At 36.8% G+C, this 24,456-nt stretch overlaps 1 protein-coding gene across 1 annotated transcript in view; it reads right to left on the bottom strand.

Moving 5' to 3' along the window:
- Window positions 1-24,456, bottom strand: part of SLCO4C1 (solute carrier organic anion transporter family member 4C1) — a 63,033-nt gene that overhangs the window by 24,781 nt on the left and 13,796 nt on the right. The window contains exon 3 of the mRNA XM_060091827.1: window positions 2,059-2,241. Coding sequence (XP_059947810.1) covers window positions 2,059-2,241 — 183 coding nt within the window. The remainder of the gene's footprint in view (window positions 1-2,058; window positions 2,242-24,456) is intronic.

Consider the following 24,456-nt stretch of genomic DNA (forward strand, 5'->3'; position numbering starts at 1 on the left):
CGAAAGGATTTCAATCAACAAAACCTAATTACCCAATGAAAAGTATCAGTTATCTGAAATTGAAAAAAATTAAAATGAGTTTCCCAGTTTTGTTACTTTTTGTTTTTTTCCTTTACTCTCAAAAATTACCATTCAATGAATTCCCACAGTACAAGAAAAAGATAAGATAGCAGGCCTTGTGGCTGCTATCTTTAGAAAGACCTGCTTGCAAGTTTTGCTCTCATCTGGCATCTGGGATCTTAAATGTCCAGAGGGATGCCACAGTTCCCTAACTAATAAAGGGGGCTCATTGTGCTCAAACTGTTTGTATAAACAATGTGGTTTTGTTGAACACTTGTATTCCTTCTGAGAGTCTAGAAATTTTCTCTGTGCAAGGCAGAGGGTTCCTACATGATCAACTACCAATAAAATCCTTGGGCGTTGAATCTCTAATGAACTTAGCTGGTAGAAAACATTTCATACATGTTGTCACAACTCCTGGCTGGAGCAATTAATTTCAATCCGTAGGGCTCCATGAGGAGGGAGTGGATTCTTGTAAGCTTGCAGCTGGTCGTCTCTACTTCACCTCATGTACCTTTTCCAACTCTGCTGATTTTGCTTTGTATCTTTCTGCTGTGATAAATCATAGCCCTGAGAACTGTCAAGGCCTAGAGAATTTCAAATCTGGGATGGTCTCGTGGGCCTTCACCCAACCTTCCCATGCTTAAATAATTTTTGAATAACTTAGTATTTTGTGTGTTACTAAAATATAAAGATTGAAATTGTTTTATGAGAAGTACTGATTAGGAGAGGACCTCAGAAAGAAAATCTGTGAACTGGAAGAGTGAAAAGCATCACTAGTAGCTAACTGAAATAAAAGCACTGTTAAATTAGTAAATGGAGAGGTTGTACAGATCAGCCAGAACATGTAAAGAGAGAGCATCAGATCTTGCGGAGAGACCAAAGCAAAGCAAGTAGAGAAAACTGGTAGAAGTGTAGTGGTTTCCATATTAGAGATGAGCCTAGGAGATTAGTACCCTCTATCAGGGCTGCATTGAACACACTTGGCTTCCAGTGACTACGGCAATAGGTCTTTGTTATAGACTGAAAGTTTGTGCCACCCCAAAATTCATATGTTGAAACCTAATTCCCAATGAAACTGTATTTGGAGGTGGGGCCTTTGGGAAGTGATTAGGTCATAAGAGTGGAGCCCTCAAAAAGGGATTAGTGTGCCCTTAAAAGAAGGCCCCAGAGAGCTCCCTTGTCCCTTCTGCCATGGCTAAAAGTCAGCTGTCTATGAACCAAGAAATGGGCCCTTACCAGATACTAAATCTATGGGCACCCTGATCTTGTATTTCTCAGCCTCCAGCATTGTGACAAATAAATTTCTCTTGCTTGGAAGCCAAATAGTCTATGGTATTCTGTTATAGTAGTCCAAATGGACTAAGTCCCCTACATTAGAATAATAGACTGATAAAGTGAAACTTCATGTGCAAATAAATTACACATTAATTTGGATGTAGGGCCATGCATGGTCTAGTTAACTCTACGTTCCAGGAACTTCAGGGATGGAATTTAAGAGAAACTTGTACTGCTAAGAATTAGTTCACAAAGGAAAACAATTGAGTCATACATAAAAAGCATTAATCTGAAATGGAGAACTCCACAGGAGTTTCTGAGTACCATTGTGTGGTTTCTTTTGTTGACTCTAGTCAAAGTCCACGTAGGATGAAGTAAGTCAGTAGAACAGCAGAGCTCTATCCCCCCACCTGTGTAAATTAGCCTGGGGTACATTCCAGCAATCTAGACAGCCTACTGCTTGGATGGCACTTCCAGGAAGGTTGGCATGCTCCCCATAGAAAATAGAACAGAATGTCAATAAAAATCATAACCGCATTCAACTGAAGGACATGATACATCAGCATATAATTAAACAAAAAAAGTAATATTGCATTTATCAAATGTAAATACCTACGAAATCACAACTTCTTAATAAGTGTATGTTATGCTTTACTTATAAATTAAACAAGCAATAAGATAAAATGACACCGAGACATTTACATTACAGAGCAAACTTACCTATATAGAGAGAAGATTTGTGGGTGGGCACAGAATCATCAATAAAGGCTGTTCCTAGGGTATAAAGAGGAGTTCCTCCTGTTCCCAGCAATAGTTGTCCCAAAATAAAGACATACAAGTAGTAGAAAAGTGAAGAACTTGAAGCAGTACAGCTGGTTTTATTCTTTTCTGTTAAGCAGGTATCTTTAGGGGAAAAAAAGTTGTGAATTTATCAAAATTTTAGCTAATAATTTAAATATCTTACAAATTATACTTGCCTAACATAACCTTCCTTATTTCTTCCAATCACTTCACTTTGATTATACTTAAAATATTTAAAAATACATACATTATTAAAGAAAATTTATGAAACATTACATCAAAATTTAGAAAATACAGTACAAAACTGAGAAACATTACTTAAGAACCAAAATTAACAAACTGTATAAACACAAGTGACTCAAGTGGTGCCAGGGAAGGATAGTTTTCAAATTGAAGGGAAAAAAAAACACTAGACTTGATTTTTTTTACAAGTCATAAATACAATAGGACCACCGTATTGGTTTTTTCTTTAAAAAGATTTTTTTTTGTTACCACCATATTGATTTTATCAATCAGCATCTTAAACACACTTGAAAAGTGTGTTAGACTATAGGATATTTTGGCCAAAACAGTAATTCTCAATATTCACTACATGAGACTCCCATGGTGGCACAGTGGTTAAGAATCCACCTGCCAATGCAGGGGACACGGGTTCGAGCCCTGATCCGGGGAGATCCCACATGACGCTGAGCAAAAAAGCCCGTGCGCCACAACTACTGAGCCTGCGCTCTAGAGCCCGTGAGCCACAATTACTGAGCCCACGTGTCACAACTACTGAAGCTCGTGCGCCTAGAGCCCATGCTCTGCAACGAGAAGCCACCACAATGAGAAGCCTGTGCACCGCAACCAAGAATAGCCAACGCTCGCCGCAGCTATAAGAAGCCCGTGCACAGCAACAAAGATCCAACGCAGACAAAAATTAATTAATTTTTTAAAATATTCACTACAAAGCAGTAATATTTAGAAGTTATGTCTACTTCTTTTTTACAGGTCAAACTATTTTATTACATTTATATTTTGAAGCAATCTTTGGGTCCATAGGATGTTTTTTTGAAAATTTTAAAAGGAAAAATTGTTATCTTTTTTTTTCTTTTTTTCCTTTTATTGAAGTATAGTAGATTTACAATGTTGTGTTAGTTTCTGGTGTTTAGTAAAGTGACTCAGTTATATATATATTCTTTTCCATATTCTTTTCCATTATGGTTTATTATAGGATATTGAATGTATTCAGTTCCCTGTGCTATACAGTAGGACTTTTTGTTTATCTATTTTTATATAGATTGTATCTGCTAATCCCAAACTCTTAATTTATCCTGCCCCCACCCACTTTTCCTAAGTTTGTTTTCTATGTCTGTGAGTCTGTTTCTGTTTTATAAATAAGTTCATTTGTATTTTATTTTAGATTCCACATATAAATGATATCATATGGTATTCATCTTTCTCTCTCTGGCTTACTGCACTTACTATGGTAATCTCTAGGTCCATCTATGTTACTGCAAATGGCATTATTTCATTATTTTTTATGGCTGAGTAGTATTCCATTTTATGTATGGAGTCTTCTTTATCCATTCATCCATCAATGTACATTTATGTTGCTTCCACATCTTGGCTATTGTAAATAGTGCTGCTATTAACATTGGGGTACATGTATCTTTTCAAATTAGAGTTTTCTCTGAATATATGCCCATGAATGGGACTGCTAGATCATGTGGCAACTCTGTTTTTAGTTTTTTAAGGAAACTTCATACTGTTTCCACAGTGGCTGCACCAATTTACATTCCCACCAACAGTGTAGGAGGGTTCTCTTTTCTCCACACCCTCTCCAGCACTTGATATTTGTAGATTTTTTAATGATGGGCATTTTAACCAGTGTGAGGTGATACCTCATTGTAGTTTTGATTTGCATTTCTCTAATAATTAGTGATATTGAGCATCTTTTCATAAACCTATTGACCATGTGTATGTCTTCTTTGGAGAAATGTGTATTTAGGTCTTCGGCCCATTTTCTGATTGGGTTGTTTTTTCTGTTATTGAGTTGCATGAGCTGTTCATATATTTTGGAAATTAAGCCCTTGTTGCTCACATCATTTGCAAATATTTTCTCCCAGTGTGTAGGTTGTCTTTTTGTTTTCTTTACAGTTTCCTTTGCTGTGCAAAAGCTTATACGTTTGATTAGGTCCCATTTGTTTATTTCTGCTTTTATTTCTGTTGCCTTGGGAGACTGACCTAAGAAAACATTGCTACAATTTATGTGACCTAAGAAAACATTGCTACAATTTATGTTAGGGAATGTTTTGTCTATGTTCTCGTCTAGGAGTTTTATGGTGCCATGTCTCGTATTTAAGTCTTTAAGCCATTCTGAGTTTATTTTTGTGTATGGTGTGAGGGAGTGTTCTAACTTCATTTATTTACATGTGGCTGTCCAGCTTTCCCAACACCACTTGCTGAAGAGACTGTCTTTTTCCCATTGTATATTCTTGCCTCCTTTGTCGAAGATTAATTGACCGTAGGTGTGTTGGTTTTTTCCTGGGGTCTCCATTCTGTTCCATTGATCCATGTCTGTTTTTGTGCCAATACAACACTGTTTTCATTACTGTAACTTTGTAGTATTGTCTGAAGTCTGTGAGGGTTATGCCTCCAGCTTTGTTCTTTTTCCTCAGAATTGCTTTGACAATTCTGGGTCTTTCATGGTTCTGTATAAATTTTAGTATTATTTGTTCTAGTTCTGTGAAAAAATGTCATGGGTAATTTGATAGGGATTGCATTAAATCTATAGACTGCTTTGTGTAATATGGCCACTTTAACAATATTAATTCTTCCAGTCCAAGAGCATGGGATATCTTTCCATTTCTTTAAATTATCTTCAGTTTTCTTTATCAATGTTTCATAGTTCTCAGCATATAAGTCTTTCACCTCCTTGGTCAGGTTTATTCCTAAGTATTATATTTTTTTAATGCAATTTTAAAAGGGATTGTCTTTTTATTTTCCCTTTCTGATATTTTATTGTTAGTGTAAAGAAATGCAACAGATTTCTGTATGTGAAACTTGTATCCTGCTACCTTGCTGAATTCTTTTACCAGTTCTAGCAGTTTTTGTGTGGAGTCTTTAGGGTTTTCTATATATCATATCATATCATCTGCATATAATGATAATTTTACCACTTCCTTTCCAATTTAGATACCTGAAAAATGGTTATCTTTAGGATTTGATTAAAATCTTTTTAAAAAATCACATTCAGTGGCTTCCCTGGTGGCGCAGTGGTTGAGAGTCCGCCTGCCAATGCAGGGGACACGGGTTCGTGCCCTGGTCCAGAAAGATCCCACATGCCATGGAGCGGCTAGGCCCGTGAGCCATGGCTGCTGAGCCTGCGCATCCGGAGCCTGTGCTCGCAACGGGAGAGGCCACAACAGTGAGAGGCCCACATACCGCAAAAAAAAAAAGAAAATCACATTCAAAGCCTGGGTATTAAAGTAAATCCATATTTCCTAAACTCATCAATATTAATGAACTAAGAGATTTGTTAAAAATATATTTCCAACCCTTTCCCTTTGAATCTGGTGTAGTATCCAGGAATTTTCATTTTAACAATGGCCTCAGCTAATTCTATTTTCATTTCCTTGATATCAGATCAAGATTTATTATTTCCTGATTGATGAGACGTAAGGCCCCTAAAGCACCAATCCTGAATATTCTTTAACTGGTTCACTGTCATCAAATTTTCAGATGCAAATTCTATGCATAAAAATATATTTTTAAAATTTTATAGTTAAAATATACTCTATAATACTGTATATATTCATGTTATAAGAGGTTGATGGATATTTTGGCAGATAATTTATTTATATTTATAACTGGGCTAGGTCTGCATTATTTGTGATATTTCCCTGGTCATGTCAAACATTTGAATTATAATTCTTGGTTTCAATATTCACTTTCCTGGAGGTAGTAGATTAGACTAACAATCTCTTATTATTTGCTTTGTTATTTGCAAATTGTTCATTTTGAAAAACTGAACATACGTACATGCATTATTGGTTTACTATTTTCTCCTACTTCCTTTTTATAATAGGTAAATTGCCTTTAGGAAAATATATTTCTGTAGTAATCTGGTAGACTTTTTGATTATAAGAGTATTCTGCAGGGTTTTGGTGTTTTTCTGTTTCTCCCAGAGGAAGTAATCAATGGGTTTCAACCTGCTTGTTTAAATAAATTTAAAATAAAACAGAAGAATACCAAGAAAAATTCCAAGCTCTCCCTTACCTCTGCCTGCCTCTATTTAAGCTCTCCCATGTCACTTAGATGAAGGCAATAACCGCTGTTAACAGTTCCTTTTATCATTTTTCAGACATATTCTCACACATTCACATGTTTTATATCCAGTTACATTTTTACATATTTTTGATCATACTAAACATACTATCCTTATATTCAACAACTTCCAGTTTTCACTTCTTATGTCCTAGAAATCCTTGATGTTGGAACTTAAAGCTGTATTTAAATTTCTTTGTTGGCATTGTTATAATATTCCACAGCATAAATGTGATTTATTTACCAAGTCCACAACTTCTTTTTTTTTTTTAAGTTTGCTTGTATGCTTCCTTTTTAACATCTTTATTGGAGTATAATTGCTTTACAGTGTTGTGTTAGTTTCTGCTATATAACAAAGTGAATCAGCTATATGCATACATATATCCCCATATCCCCTCCCTCTTGCATCTTCCTCCCAACTTCTATTTCATAATAATATAACATATATTATTAATATTATGTTATACATACATTTAGGTAAAACAATGTTGTGATGAATATTTTTAAAATTTATCTTGGCATATTTGTGCAAGCCTATCGTAGGACAGGTTCCAAAAAGTGGAACTGCCGGGTCAACATGTATAAATATTTATATTTGATTTGCCAAGTTGCCATAACAAAGAATTATAAATATATGCATTCCCATTAGCAATGCAGCAACACTTTTGAAAAAATCTTCAGTGAACTTAAGCATTTTTCTGTATGTTTATTGGCTACCTGCATGTTTTTCTGTGAACTAACTTCTCAAATTTACTTCAGAGCTTCTGAGTTTGATATCTGACTTATAAAAGTCTTCCCTTTCTCCATGATTACACATAAATTTATTTATGTTGGGTTTTACCCTAGCATTTTTAATACTTTATTTTTTAATTCATATGTAATATATTTTAGTGGAAAAAGACAGGGATTACAGCATTGTGTTGGATTAACCAAAGAGTACATATTTTGTTAGATTTCCTATGTATGGGTTTATTTCTGGATAATCAGTTTCATGTCACTGATCTTTGCAGTCCCTCTCCACAGATCTGTTTTAAGTACTTCAGCTGTCTAAGGTTTGTGGGTATCAATATTTCAGCCCGGCTATATCCCATGTTACAGTACTACATGAAAGGCTCTGTAACAGTTAACAGATCTTATTTTATCATTTTTCCCAAATAAACAAGGCCTAAGATCTACTTATGAAAACTACTGTATCCAATATATTACTCTCTCTGCATTACTTCTGAATAATTTCCTTCTTTCACTTTTCCTAGAATTGATAAAAATTGATAATGAGATGTCAAGCCACAGAAAGGCATGGATGTATCTTAAATGTTTATTGCTGGGCTTCCTTGGTGGCGCAGTGGTTGAGAGTCCGCCTGCCGATGCAGGGGACACGGGTTCGCGCCCCGGTACGGGAAGATCCCACATGCCATGGAGCAGCTGGGCCCGTGAGCCATGGCCGCTGAGCCTGCGCATCCGGAGCCTGTGCTCCGCAACGGGAGAGGCCACAACAGTGAGAGGCCCGCATACCGCAAAAAAAAAAAAAAAAAAAAAAAATGTTTATTGCTAAGTGAAAGAATCCAGTCCACAAAGGATACATACTTTATAATTCCAAATATATGACAATCTGGAAAAGTAAAACCATAGAAATAGTTGCCAAGGGAAGAGGGGAGGGAGGGTTGAACAGATGAAGCACCACAGGATTTTTTTTAGGGTAGTGAAACTATTCTATATGATTTGATTGTGGATATATGACACTAGTCATATATTTGACTAGTATTTGTCAAAATACATTGAACTTTATAGTACAAAGAGTGAACTTTACACAAAATTTTAAAAATCATTTAAGAGGCCAAAAGTTTCCAGGAGGAAAGGCAGAATGTGACAAAAGGATCTAACTGTAATACAAATGTATGAAACAACCTCACTAAGGAGAGTGGGGGTAAGGGTGCTGACCTAAGTAACACTGGAATGAGTAGAGTCTGCAAGACTAAAGGCAAAAGTAACGATATATAATCACTGTATTCTAGATGATAAAGTTATTTCCCATTCCGTAATTAAAGAAACCAGGGCCCCCTGGAGAAATAGCTGACTTTAGGACTGGAGCAGGAAATATATAGGATGAGCCTGCAGCACCTCAGAGTGCAAGAAAATAAGGAAAACAAACAAAAATATCTGCAGTGATGGAGGTATGTCAAAGGTACACAGGAGACAACAGAAAAAACTCCAGGTAGACAAAGCTGGAATAATTTGAGCAACGAAATAAAGTTGCATTGGATTATAATCTAATGTAAAATACAAATCTATGCAGCCACACTGAAAAAAAATAATTGAATAAATAAATAAATGTGGGAGAAGAGACAAATGTCTAATGCAGAATAACTCCGAGTAATTTATGTAGATACTGCATCCTCAAAGAGATGGCACATAACACTCCATTTCTGAAATGTTGGGTGCACATAGTGACTTTCTTCCAAATCATATAGTATAGAAAGTAGGAAAAGAGTTACTTCACAATGGATTAACCTGAAAAATACTACCTGAGTCAGGTGATCAAGGTTATCATCAAGAGTGATAAGTGATGTTGATAGCATGTACCCTTCATATGATGTGATGAAAATGGCATTTTGCCTGTGTGGTCCTCCCCCTGAAAATCCTATTAAGCCAGTCTAATCACAGGAAAAAACATCAGACAAATCCCAGCTGAGGGACATTTTACAAAATATCTGACCAGCACTCCTCAAAACTGCTATGGTCATCAAAAAAAAAAAGAGAAAAATCTGAGAAATTATCACAGCCATGAAGAGCCAAAGGGACATGACAACTAAATGTAATAAGGGGGCTTCCCTGGTGGCGCAGTGGTTGAGGGTCCACCTGCCAATGCAGGGGACACGGGTTCATGCCCCGGTCTGGGAAGATCCCACATGCCGTGGAGCGGCTGGGCCTGTGAGCCATGGCCGCTGAGCCTGCGTGTCCGGAGCCTGTGCTCCGCAACGGGAGAGGCCACAACAGTGAGAGGCCCACGTACAGCAAAAAAAAAAAAAAAAAATGTAATAAGGTATACTGGATCAGATCCTAAAATAGAAAAAGGAAACTAGGTAAAACTAAGTAGATCTACATAAAGTTTGGACTTCAGTTAACAAGTAGAAAATGTAATAAATGATGTACCAATATTAATTCATTAATCATAAGAAATGTAGCATACAAAGTAAGATGTTAATAATAGGGGGAAATGGTTGTGGTATATATGGAAACTATATTATCTTCACAATTTTTCTGTAAATCTAAAACTGTTCTAAAAAGGCAAGTTTATAATATTTTTTAAAGTATAGAATAAAACAGCCAATTACAAATAAAGGCTTAAACTTAAATAAAAATTAAAAATAAATAAATAAATATACAGCAGCAATTTTTATTAAGCAGATACTACCAGAAATGCAAAAACAGACATAAAAAGTTAAAACAGCAGACTAATTTTCATCTTTCCCAGTCCAAGACAGCAAATTGTTAAAAATAAGCAACAATAGAGCAGGCCTAAACAGTATAATTAGTACCACTGAATTTAGGAAAACATGTCAAATTCTAGTCTCTTATAAAATTGTGTCTTCCATTTTTAGGTACCATGGACAATTCTAAAAACATGTGACCAAATATTATGCAAAAAAAATATCAGTATACAATCCAAAGAGTAAATAACAATAATACTCTATGACCAAAATGGAAAAAAAAAAAAGCTAGAAACTTTTAAGACAACAGAAAATGAAAAGGCCCTTCTATATGGAATTCAAAAAATTAAAAACTCTATTAAACTATTCTTTGATCAAAAAATTATAATTACAAAATTTCTCAGAAATGATACTAGAAACAAACCACATCGAAACTTATACGCTATAAGTAAAGTAGTTCTTATAAGAAAACCAAAAAAGAAACAAAAAAAGACCCCCGAAAAAAGAAGTCAAAATAAAAAAAAACATAAAAATAAATTGCACATTAATGAGTTGCCCCCAGCACTAACACCACTGGCACTAGATGAGTTTATCATAGAATAGTGATGTTCGAGAAGATAACATGCAAAAGAATATCTAGGAAAAAGAAATACTGAAAAAAGCAAGCAATTAAGAGGCATCTCTAATAAAAAGCAATAAAGAATTAACAAAGGGGGGACTTCCCTGGTGGCGCAGTGGTTAAGAATCCACCTCCCAATGCAGGAGACCCGGGTTTGAGCCCTGGTCTGGGAAGATCCCACATGCCACAGAGCAACTAAGCCCATGTGCCACAACTACTCTACAGCCTGCGCTCTAGAGCCCACGAGCCACAACTACTGAAGCCCGCACGCCTAGAGCCCGTGCTCCACAACAAGAGAAGCCACCGCAATGAGAAGCCCACGCACCGCAATGGAAGAGTAGCCCCCGCTCACCGCAACTAGAGAAAGCCCGTGTGCAGCAACGAAGACCCAATGAAGCCAAAAATAAATAACAAAATAAATTTAAAAAAAAAGAATTGGGGGCTAAATGTAATAACGGGGCTTCCCTGGTGGCGCAGTGGTTGAGAGTCCGCCTGCCGATGCAGGGGACACGGGTTCGTGCCCCGGTCCGGGAAGATCCCACATGCCGCGGAGCGGCTAGGCCCGTGAGCCATGGCCGCTGAGCCTGCGTGTCCGGAGACTGTGCTCCGCAATGGGAGAAGCCACAACAGTGAGAGGCCCGCGTACCGCAAAAAAAAAAAAAAAAGAATTGGGCTTCCCTGGTGGTGCAGTGGTTGGGAGTCCGCCTGCCGATGCAGGGGGCGCGGGTTCGTGCCCCGGTCCGGGCGGATCCCGCGTGCCGCGGAGCGGCTGGGCCCGTGAGCCATGGCCGCTGAGCCTGCGCGTCTGGAGCCTGTGCTCTGCAATGGGAGAGGCCACAGCAGTGAGCGGCCCGCATACCACACACACACAAAAAAAGAATTAACAAAGGAATAGAAATCTGATTAATAAAATGTAATAATAAAATTCACACAAAAATAAATCCTTTGAAATAATCAGTAAAATAAACCACTAGCTAGCATAATGAGAAGGAGAAATTACATATACACAAATAATACATGAAAAAAGGAAATAAACTATGAAGAGAAGACATTTTTTTAAAATCAGAAGAGACTACTTAGAACAAATTACTAGCATATTAATTTGAAAATCTAAAATGGTTAATTACCAAGCCCAGACAGTTTCAGAAATGAATTTTACCAAAACTTTATATATTAAATAATAATCATGACAATAATAATAAATGATAAACTTAACAGTACTTAATCTATTCCAGAGCATAGAAACAAGATAAAAATTACCAAAATATTTTTACTGATTACAGATTGATAATAACATGTGAAAAAGTTTAACAACACCAAAGAAAACCATAGGCCAATCTCATATCTGAATATCAACACAAAAAAATCATAAACAAAATATTAGCAACAAAATCCAACAACATATATAAAAAGCATGTCTTTTTAAAGAAGCACATTAGGAAGTCTATTAAAATTTAACATATTAGATCTAATTAGAAAAATCAAATGATCAGTTTCATAGATTTCAAGTAGAAAACTGACAAATTGACAAATGTCAACATAAAATAGGAATAGACTTTTTTTTTTTTTTTTTTTTTTTTTGCGGTATGTGGGCCTCTCACTGTTGTGGCCTCCCCCGTTGCGGAGCACAGGCTCCGGACGCGCAGGCTCAGCGGCCATGGCTCACGGGCCCAGCCGCTCCGCGGCATATGGGATCCTCCCAGACCGGGGCACGAACCCGTATCCCCTGCATCGGCAGGCGGACTCTCAACCACTTGCGCCACCAGGGAGGCCCGGAATAGACATTTTTTAACATGATCAAACATACAAGTATATAAGTGTGTATACATACACATGTATGTATATGCATACATACAGACTGCTAAAATCAGGAGTAAGACAAGGATGTGCCCTAACTGTAACTTTTCATATTGTATTGGAAGGAAAGAGAAAGGAACTAGAGGCCTATGAATTGGAAATCAAGAGGTAAAACAATTTCTATTTGCAGAAATTATAATTGTCTTTTTGGAACACTTAATTGGTTCCAGAACCAATGGAAAAACTACTAAAAACAATAAAGGAATTTAGTAAAGTAGTAAAACATAAAATTAATTTTGAAAGAGATAAAAAAAGAATATACAAAAAAATAAGTAAGCTTCACATGCATAAGTTAGATGACATGATGGAAGAAATACCAATGTATAGCAAGAAAGATAAACTAAATACACTGAGAAATAAATGTGAACATCCTATATGAAGAATACTTGTCTACCTAGCATCATTGAGAAGCAAGCAAGGTGGGACAGAACAAGGAACAGTATGTCATAGAGGCATGGTGCCAGAGAAAAATTCTAAATCTGAACAGCAATCTTTCTATGTGGGGAAGAAATAAAAGCTTAAATAATTTATTCAGAAGGAACATCTGTCTCAACAGAGATAATCCCCACTTGTCCAGACAGAGTTCCAGTCCCTCTCCTGCATGTATACTATGTTATGCAGGACTCTAAATGGTCCCCAAGATTCCCCATCCTAATTCCTGGGACTGTGAATAGGACAACATCACACTTGATTCTGTTACAGTGGCAAAAGGGATTCTGCAGAGTAAGTTCACCTTACTAATTAACTAACTTAAGTTACTAATCGGTTGATTTTGAATTAGTCAGAAAGGAGATTATCTGGCTGTGCTCAAAAATCTAATCACATGAGCACTTTAAAAGCAGAAAGCTTTCTGTGGCTAGCAGAAGCAATGAGAGAAATTTAAAGCAAAAGGGCTCTGTGAACCTTTGCTGCCTTTGAAGATGGAATGTGGGGAGCTTCTAGGAGCTGAGAGCAACCCCCACTGACAATCGTCAAGGAAATGGGGATCTCGGTTCAACAATTCCAAGAAACTGATATTTCACGACAGTTTAATAAGCTTGGAAAAGAATTCTCTAGAGCCTCAAATGAGAATGCAGCCAGCTGACACCCTGAGTTTGAGACTCTAAGCAGAGAACCCAGAGCTGTGCCAGACTCTTGAACTATGGAGAGTGTAAGATAATATACTTGTGCTTTTTCAAGTTGGTAAGTTTGTGTAATATGCTATACAGCAATAGAAAGTTAATACAAACATCTTACAAAAAGCTGGCCAAGGAATAATTCACTTCATTCAAAGGTAAATAATAACCAAAAAAGAAAAGCAAATGCATAGCAGAACAATTACCATATTGCCATCCTTTAAAGTGATAAGAACAATTGCTTCCTAAAATCAAAAGGTGAAAACAGGGATTTAATAAACTCATGAATGTGGTGAGATAAGGGATTTTTAAAAAAGGAAAAAAAATGGGCTGAAAGAACTCTGGAAAAAATCCCCAAACAGAAATAAAAGTCACATTGCAATGGACAAAAGAGAGACTAGAGACTGTGAGAATTACAAGGACAGAGAGAAAAGGCTTGAGAAATACAAACAAAATTAAATGAACAAAACCTAAGACTTAAAAGATTAGAGAGAAAATTATAGAAATGATATTCAGACAAAGAAAATAAACGTGCATAATCAATCAGAATAGAATATATATATATATATATATATATATATATATATACATATTTTTTTTCAAAGGTAAAACTTAAAAAATGAAGACTGATCTATAATTTTAAAAGGCATAGAAAAACCCTGGAAATTTTTTTTTTTTTTTTTTTTTTTTGCGGTATGTGGGCCTCGCGCTGTTGTGGCCTCTCCCGTTGCGGAGCACAGGCTCTGGACGCGCAGGCTCAAGGGCCATGGCTCACGGGCCCAGCCGCTCCGCGGCATGTGGGATCCTCCCAGACCGGGGCACGAACCCGTGTCCCCTAGCATCGGCAGGCGGGCTCTCAACCACTGCGCCACCAGGGAAGCCCAACCCTGGAAATTTTGATGCAGAACTTTCAACACTAAAAGTCACTGAATTTTAAAGATGAAGAAAGACTTCTTTGAACAGTCAGGAAAAAATATAGTCACTTAGGCAGAGGGGAAAAAAAACCCTTAGCTGGCATCAGACTTCTTTAAAGCAACATTAATCCCATAAAGGCAGTAAAGGAATGACAAAAAAATCAGTGAAAGATAATGTGACTCAGAAATTTTACATTCAGCCAACACTGTTATCCAAATATAAAGGCAAAAGACAAATATTTAACATATTTAAAATCTTATGGAATTAACCCTTCCTTTAAAAACAAAAAACAAACAAGCAAACAAAACACTTACTAGAGGGTACATTTCAGCTTACCACGAAATACGTCATTCAGAGATGCATCATGGGGACCTAAAGAAGACTATTCATCTTAAGTAACATTAAATAATTTATTAAATTGTCTCTTATAATACAGCTTTACAAGATAGATAGATTTACCCCCTATGTGAATTCTGAGGTATTATTGCTTAAGGAAACTATCTGAACCTCGAATTTCAACTTCTAACGTGAAATAAAAAAATTTCTGACAAAATACTTAACGCTAAATTAAAGGCATGTGATTTGACAATACACCACAAGAGGGAGCTTCTATGTTGTTTATGAACACAGAGGAGGGTTGCCAATAAAATTAAGGCTTAGAATTTTACTTAATGAACAAACCAGTGTCTAGTCCTGCCCAGTATCATGTGCAGGAACTAAAGGCAAAAAGGCAAAATGGCAAAAGAAAATCCATATACCAGAATATTTAGAAGTTAAATATCAAGCTCAGTGCAGCCCTCACCCTCACCTAGAGGTCCACAGCCTGCTCCCCACCAAGCATTTACCTTCAACACCTGTAAGTTTAAAGAGACCACCTTTTCCTCTGGCCCATCTTGCTGCCAGGGGCAGGGAAGGATGTTGCAGTCTTGAGATGGTATTCCACTCCCCTAGCCACACTTTTCTGACAGTATTTCCAGGAGGTGCCCGTGCCTCCTGAGAAGCACAGTTTTCTGGGGAACCCGGTCTGCCTAATTACCTGCGTCAGGTACTTTGAGGTGGCTAACTTTAATGAAAAGCAACCTCTCTTTCTCTGTTCCCAGGAAGTGACCGTAATTTTCTCCCCCTGGCTCCACTTCCCATATTCTAACCACTGCCCTGAAAAGGGAGAAGGAGTTGCTGCTTTTGTTTAAATTTGACCGTCCCCAAGTCTACGTAGCAGCTTCTGGCCTGGAGGTGGTAGCTCATCCCTACCTCCCTCTCTTATAACCTCTGTTCACTTATCCTGTGTACCAATCTTGCAAAAATCTTTCTCACAAAACTTTAAGAGAAGAACAAATTACCTTTGAGTTTCAGTGTCTGTGATATGGGTCCCTCTAAGCACAGGGCTCAGGGCAAGACCCTTCTTGTCCGGACCTAAGGGCAGGCAGCTGGTGGTAGGTTTGAGAAAGAGGGGGGAAAAATACTCTTCTTGAAGGTGGGGAGCAACACTCAGAAATCCAGACTTCTTTTGCCTGAGACAACTGATACAGGAACAGGAGATAGGCCAGGTGGCAGCAGGGAATTCTTGGGCTGCTTCGGTTCATAAAAATAGATAGCGTGGGTGGGAAGAGGCAGCACAAGGAATCTCACAGACAATTTAGGACTCTATTTATGGGTACTGAAAAGTTGAGAGAGCCTTTGCCTGTGCAGCTAACCCACCTGGGATGCTGACCTGATCACTCACCTCCCATGGGAATCTAACTCAACCAATAAAGTAATTTTTCAAAAAAAAAAACTATCACAGCATCCATACAAAGATGTTGTAAGAAAAAAGACCAACATACTTTCATTAAAATTAAGATTAGGACACGGACCACAAAAATATTTTCATGGAGCAGGTGAAAACTGTGAACACATCATAATGGCAAAGCAGAAATGAAATAACTTAGAAAAGAAGTGGTGAGAGGAAGAAAGAGGATATGAAGCTTGAACTGGTAGAACTCAGAGAAAAAAGTAAAAGGGAAAAACTAAAATCTCATAGAAAGGAAGATAAAATTGAAAGGGGTACAAGGGTGAACGAACTGAGAAAACACAGTAACAGGCATGTAATACAGAAATTAGAAAAGTGAGTAAAATGAATGATAAAGAAAAAAAGCAGAGGAAATGCTAAGGATATAAGGTGGCCAAAGAAGATCATACATACACACAATTGAAGTATCTGAGAAAAAAAAATCATGGAATAAAATACTCAGATATGTAGTTTAAGAAAATGTCCCTAGGGCTTCCCTGGTGGCGCAGTGGTTGGGAGTCCGCCTGCCGATGCAGGGGACGCGGGTTCGTGCCCCGGTCCGGGAAGATCCCACATGCTGCGGAGCGGCTGGGCCCGTGAGCCATGGCCGCTAAGCCTGCGCGTCCGGAGTCTGTGCTCCCCAACGGGAGAGGCCACAACAGTGAGAGGCCCACATACCGCAAAAAAAAAAAAAAGAAAAAAAAAGAAAATGTCCCTAAAATGTTAATATGCATGTTAATCTATATACTTCAATCTGCATAACTGGGTGCCAGGGAAACATGACATCAACAGTCATCACCAAGATAGAGCTTCAACTGGACTTTGAAGAGACGCCAAATTTCATAGACATATGGACTCTTGAGAATATTCGTGGTAGAAAATATGAGCAGTATATTATATATCCAGTGTCACGAGCACTTCTAAATGATTTCAGAATATACAGGTGGAAAAAGGCCTCTGAGAACTTAAGTAATATAAGAATGCATAAGAAATTCCCTAAAAGGCAATGATTAAATTACAAATGTAAAAAAGAGAAACGGTGAAGTCACAAAAATGAATAACACCTTGTGCCAAATAACATATTAATCTTTAACTACAATGAAATCTATCCTATTTTACTCACATTGTATTGTTCCAGAGGAAAAAAACTATAAGCTTTCACATACACTTCCTAGCCTAACCTTTACAACTTTCTGCAATCATTTTACCTGTGAAGAAACTGAAGCCCGAAATCACAGGCTATGCATAGTCCGATTTTGCAACACAGCCTAATAATCTGATTCCTATTCTTCTGATCCTCCAATATATACTCCATGATCTTTGAGTTATAATTTAATGAGCTGAACCATCATCTAAAGAGGTACAAAGGAAGATTTCCCCAAGTATAATTTATAGAACCCTAGGCTTCTGAGAATTTCCATAAACAAAAGGATGCTTTGGTCAAATTAGTTTGGGAAACACTCTATTATAGCACTTCTCCTCTTAGATTAATAAGCATGCATTTATATGTAATATGATAAAGTTTTATACATTATTTATTGTATATTCAAGTTGCTTTTTTTCTCCATTGATGTCTTACAGCTCACAGAACTAGTGTTCCATAAAACACACTTTGAAAAATACTGGTTTGAAGTATGACAAAGGTGTCAAGTAAAACAAAACAATCCTAGATAATTAAAAAATTTAAATGTAACCACTGTATAGACAGAAATAAATCTTAAAGGGTTAGTGTTATCAATGATCGCTTAATGATTCATAGTGCCAAGATTCAGGATTTTGCTTCCCACCTTTTCTATTACTACCCATCTCCTTTGGAGTGAACATATACCATCACAGATGTAGAAACTGTGAGGATGGCTCCAAATCTCAATTTTGAATGTCCAATGTCTTATGTTCTAGTGTTATATTTCTAATGCCAAATTTCTACCTCAAAATCTAAAACAAAGTTCACAATCTTCACCACAAAACCAACTTCTCTACCTGATTTTCCCATATGTGTTCATAACATCCATTTTCTAGTCATCAAGTTTAAAACACAAAAAGCATTCAATAATATATTCCTTGTCTATAATGACCATATCATATGCTTTTCCTACTGATACCATACCCATTGTTCAAGTCTATAAAACTCCACTTCCTATTAAAAGCTCTCACCTGAGTTGTCCAAAGGAAACCCTTTCTTCATTTACTAGTATCTTTCTTCATTCAGTGACAATAAGCCTGTATGACTCACTAGGTTCTTGATTACCATATCTTACTTTTACCTTATCCTCATTTATGTTAATAGCAATAATAATAGTAGTAATACTTATGGGGTGCTTATCTTATACAAGGTCCTTCACTGGCATACATTATCTTCTCTAATCCCCAGAAAAAAATCCTATGAAAGAGATACTATTATTTTCCTCATTTACAGATGAGTAAAGTCAGGATTGGATTAACTTCAAAATCTCTAAGATTTAAGAGCCTATGTATTTAAGAGATTCATCTTATGGTTAACAGTGACATAAAGTAAAATTAATCAGTTACTTAAATAATTTGGGATGTGAATTCAAAACATTTCTGTAAGAGCTTCTGACTATCAAGATAGACAAAAACTTTTGATATAAGATCTAACAGTCAACCTCCTTATGGTCTCTAAAATACAAACTCCTGACCTACCAGGCTATTAACCCATTAAAAGATATGAAAACCAGAATCCAACATCATGAATATAATAGGAATGACCACAAATGCATAAAAAAGTTTAACATTAGAAAATTCTATGTATAATCATATACCAAGAAATTTGAAAATCTCTTAAAATAAAAATATTGACTATAAATGATATAAAATTTGAATGAAGATATGATTCTGGAATAAATTGAAATGGGAATCAAAAGTGTACCTCTAAAATCAACATATCCAAAATGGTTTTTCTGGAGAATTTATATCAAAGCTCCATCAAAAACAATCAATCCTTGTGTGTTATTTAAATTGTTCCAATATAGAGAAGAAAATAAAAAGTTTCCCAATTTGTTATGAAGTATTAGCACAATTTCACTTCAAAACATCAGTCATTTGTAAGGAGGAACTTACTTAACTCAAAATATTTGTTAAAAGACTCAAGTTAGAATATGTGTATGGATATTTTTACATATTAGTTAAGGTTGCTGTAGGACACAGACAAAAGAGATAACTGAAGCAAATTTTAAATTTTTGTATGGATGTGGATTGTTTTATGGGTGGATTTTTTACAAAGGCAGAGTTAAGGGAACAAACAGTAGGTGCTACTAGGCAGTTACAGAAACCCTGCAGCAACATGGCCTTAGGCAACACATCAACTCCCACACTAGGTCTTCTGGGGAACACACCAGGGAAATAAGCACAAGAACCTCCTTCTTCCCCACATGCAAACTCCCACTGGCTGAACCCAGCTAGAAGCCAGAAGGCAAAAGTGCACGGCAATATAGTCCATGAGGCTTATTCTAATAAAGCAGTAAGACAACTGACAAGCTTGATAATTCTCCTGCCTGTAATCACTTCTTTTTCTATCATCCAGATCATGTTTCCTTTACCTCCTGCCTATCCCTTAGTTGGTGAGGGAGTTTACAAAGTTCTTACAAGTCTTCAGCTCTTCTGTCTCTATTGGGTTGCCACAGTTTTCCTTTCAACAAGTACTATTGGGTTGGGGATATTAAGAGGCACAGGAGTGAATTCCCTCAGTCCAAAATACATTCCTCCTTGCCTCTGATTAGAAACCACCCAATTTCCCCTTCGTAACGAGGATCCATCACTTCTGTCAGTTCAGTGACCATCTTCTCTTCCTGTTGATTATTTAGTATGAAGACCAAGGCAGGAAACAAAAATTCTGTAGGTGGATTTTTAGGTACAGTAGCAAGAGGCTCCAAACCATTGCCACGCCCTAGTTCACTACCCTGTGTGTGCTGGCTATGGAGGACCCAGCAACACAGAATGGTTTCTGCCTTATTTAATGCATATACCATATTCTGTACAGAAGGAAATCTTATTCTGCAAGTTATAACACAACAGACACTATTCTACCGAGTCAGCGGCTTCTGGGTGTTGAGGTACACAGTAAGACACACAAGTGAATTTCATGAGCAGAAGTTTGTTACCATAATTCTGCTGCAAATGAATTTCTTCATCAGAAGTGATGCTGTATAGGTTATAATAATGAATAAGGCATTTTGTAAGTCAAACAACATTGAGTGTTGGTAGAAGTATTGCAGGCAGTGAAAATGAATTCATATTTAGAATATTTACTTGTCTTAGGAGAACAAATTACAACCAGGATATATATTTTTTCGTTGCCCTGGGGTATAGTGGTTGCCCTAGGGAATGTTACCAAATCACTGCTCTCAGGACTGGCCCCGGCAATTGGGAAACTGAGCAACCAACCTGCAGTACAGGTAGTTAGACCAGCCATTATGAGGGAAAGGGCATTTTTGGACCCCATGTTTAGCTTCCTTTTATGCTATATGGCCATTTTTTTACATGGGACAATTCCACAAGCACCACAGTGGCTGGGGAAAAACACTGATTGACACTCACTGGACAGACCATCTTTTCTTCCTGATTGAGAGCCTCTTCTACAAAGGATGCCCTCAAGTGAGTATTAACATGTGGCAAAAATAGTTTTATATTCTAGGCCCATGCCCAGAAGCATACTACAAACCTCTTGGCTGGAACTCCTCATACCTTGTAAACAACTTTCATTTTTGTTTTCTTCCAAGCTTCTGACTGGCCAGCTTATCTATTAGTGTTGTGCATAAATCAATATAAATCTGTACCTCAGGCCTTCCCTTCTGTCAAGAGAATTTCCACTGACCATTGCCTTTTAGGGACATGCCTGACTGGGGTTTTTCTTCAAAATGTTCATCTTTGGTGGGTGCCAGCAAAAACCCACTGTAAGCCAGGCTACACCCCTTCCTCCTCTGTTAGCCAGCCACAAGGAACTCTGTGAGATCCTTTTAATAAGGACATCTAGGTTTTTGTAGTAAGACCATGCTAACTTCTGCCTATAATAACCTTTCTCCATTGAAAAAGAAGGAAGTGAAAGTCAATAAAAACAAGTAGGCTAGTAGTATGAGATACTGGCCTATATAGTTACTTGTGCCTTCCACATCTGCTTGCATCTACCAATTCATTTAACAATGAGATGTCTAATTTTCACTTGTCTAATTTTATGATTTGTTACAGTAGATAACATACACTTCATAATGGGGAGTCCAGGTTGAACGGTGTTCATAATCCTGTTTACCAGCATTAAGGAGAAAACCAATAGCTGCTTTTCAAAAGGAGAATAGTTAGGCAGAAAAGCTTGGTCTTACTACAGAAACCCAGGGGTCCTCACTGGGATTTCCCTATTGGAGACTTGCCCGAGGCTTCCTACATCTTCCCTGTCTGCCATAAACACTGTCATAAACACTGTCCATACCTGCTTCAAGAAGTTTATCTTGTTCCAGAACTCAGAACTCAGAAAGCCTTTGAGCAACAAAGGTTAATTAAAACAGCCTGTGGAGTAGATAAAATCAAGGCTATGGCCCCACTCCCTGTTAATGCCATTGAATGGATTAAGGTGGCCCCAAGCAAATACTTTTAATTGGAAAATATGGCTCAAGGAAAAGTACCTAGCGGTATGACTCTCTCAGTCTGATAAGCTTAATTAAATCCAGAGAGACAGGAGGTTAAGAAAGACAAGATACAATGCAAAACTATGAGTGTGGTTATTGGCACATATACCTGAATCAGTTAGGTTTTGAAACATCTGCACTATCAGATGAACCACTAGCCTCTTCTAGGAGAGATTATGACAGAATGAGTGTTAAGATGACCCTTAGTTCCCAAATTTCTACAGGCAAGAAACAGGCTGATAACAGCTTCTAAGCATCTAAGTAATATATTCTCCATTTGCCCTCTTTAAATATAGCCAAGGATAATTTTTTTAAAAAGACCAACAGAGAACAATGAACTATGAAGCCCCTCCCAAGAAGCAGAAGGAGAGTTTACTCAAGGAACAAGCATGACAGCTTCCCAGTGGGATTTTAGGATTTCTCTGAATCAGTGACTCCTGTGTATTTTCCCCTTTCCAACCAGTAATGATTATTGTGACAAATACATTAGTTATACATTTCTGTTTTTAAAAGGAGTAAACAGAGAATGTTATTTGGAAATATAAAGAGAGTCAAATCAACTCAAAATGTATCACAGATTTAAATGGAAAATGGAAAACTATAAACTTTTTGAAGAAAAGAAATAGAAAATCTTTGGGATCTAGGACTAGGGAAAAAATTCTTAGACTCGACAACAAAAGGAAAAAAGTGATAAACTGAACCTTACCCAAATTAAAGTCTTTTGCTCTGTGAAAAACCCTGTTACGAGGTTGAAAAGGACAAGCTACAGACGAGATGAAAATATCTGCAAACCATCTATCTGACAAAGATCTAGTACTTAGAATACATAAGTAACTTTCAAAACTCAACAGTAAAAGGTAAACAATATAGTTAGAACATGGGCAAAATACATGAAAAGATATTACATGAAGGACAAACAGATGGCAACTGAGCACAAGCAAAGATTCTCAACATCATTAGCCATTAGGGAAATGCAGATTAAAAGCATAATAAGATTTTACTACAACCTATCAAAATGGCTAAAATAAAAAATGACAGCACCAAATGCTGGCAAGGGTGCAGATAAACTGGATCATTCATACATTGCTGATGGGAATATAAATTGGTACACTCTGGAGAACAGTAGTTTCTCAAAAAACTAAGTAGAGATAGAGAACTACCATATGACCCATTGGTTTTACTCCTAGGCATCCATCCCAGAGAACTGAAAAGTATGTTCACACAAAAATCTGTACACAAATGTTCATAACTTTATTTGTAATAGCCAAAAAACTGGGATCAACCCAAATGTCCTTTAGCAGGTGAATGGTTGAACAAACTATGGTAAATCCATACCATGGAATACTTACTAGTTAGCAATAAAAAGGAATGAGCAACTGATAAATTCAACCCTGATGAGTCTTCACAGAATTATTCTGAATAAAAAAAGCCAACTCCAGGGCTTCCCTGGTGGCGCAGTGGTTGAGAGTCCGCCTGCCGATGCAGGGGACACGGGTTCGTGCCCCGGTCCGGGAAGATCCCACATGCCGTGGAGCGGCAGGGCCCGTGAGCCATGGCCGCTGGGCCTGTGCATCCGGAGCCTGTGCTCCGCAGCGGGAGAGGCCACAGCGGTGAGAGGCCCACGTACCGCAAAAAAAAAAAAAAAGCCAACTCCAAAATGTTAAATACTGTATAACTCCCAAAATATAGTAAAATCTTGAAACATAAAAATGTTACCATGAGGTGACTTATAATGGAAAACTTTTAAAATGTAAATATTTATGAGAATCGTTAAAATATAAAATGGAATGCTATGCAAGAATAAGAATGCTCACATGCTGCAAACTATGAAAAATATTATACTAACTCTACAAGAAATAGGCACAATAAAAATATTAAGACAATCTCAAAGTTGTTCTCCTTGAGAAAAGAATAATAATGAATTAGGTTTTTTTCTCTTTGTACTTCTTAGTATTATCCAAATTGTCTGCAATGACCAATAGAACTTTTCTAATCAGAAAAATAAAATGTATTAATAAAAATCACAACAAAGGAGGGTTGATTAAATGTATTATCTATAAAATGAAATAAAAACAAATATTCTGCAGTTTTGTCTTTTTTAATATTTACAATATCCAATATATATTCTAAGTTAAAAAAAAGTAGATATCCATAAGTTCAAAATCTTGTTTCTTTAAAATGTGCATTTAAACATATATGTGAAAATGTGATGTAAAGATGTATGAATATGGATAAAGGTTAGTAAGAAGGTGTGAGAATGTATGTGCATGAGTGTGTGTTAATGACTATGTAATGTAAAAGTGTAATTATGCATAACTATTTGTCAATACATGTATGAATGTGTGTATATATTAAAAAGGCTGAACAATACTGACAGTGTTATCTAGGCTCTGTTATAAAAAATTTTATTTCCTTACTTTTTTATTCCATATATTCCATTTTTTCCCCTTCTACTTCATTTTTGTTTGTATTTTTCTATCTTCCGATTGGCTTGCAAAGGGACAATTTTAAAATTAGGAAAAAAAATTAAAAATATTTAGAAAGAGTCAACTTGGCTATTTAAAAGGCAATATTTAATATGTCATATTGAGTAGCTCCAATTAATCTGAGCTACAGCAAATAAACTTATTTTCTTATCTCATAAAAAGAATACAATCCTGGATACATAGCT

Source organism: Mesoplodon densirostris, chromosome 3 (genome assembly GCF_025265405.1).
Source record: "Mesoplodon densirostris isolate mMesDen1 chromosome 3, mMesDen1 primary haplotype, whole genome shotgun sequence".
In the NCBI taxonomy this organism is placed as follows: domain Eukaryota; kingdom Metazoa; phylum Chordata; class Mammalia; order Artiodactyla; family Ziphiidae; genus Mesoplodon; species Mesoplodon densirostris.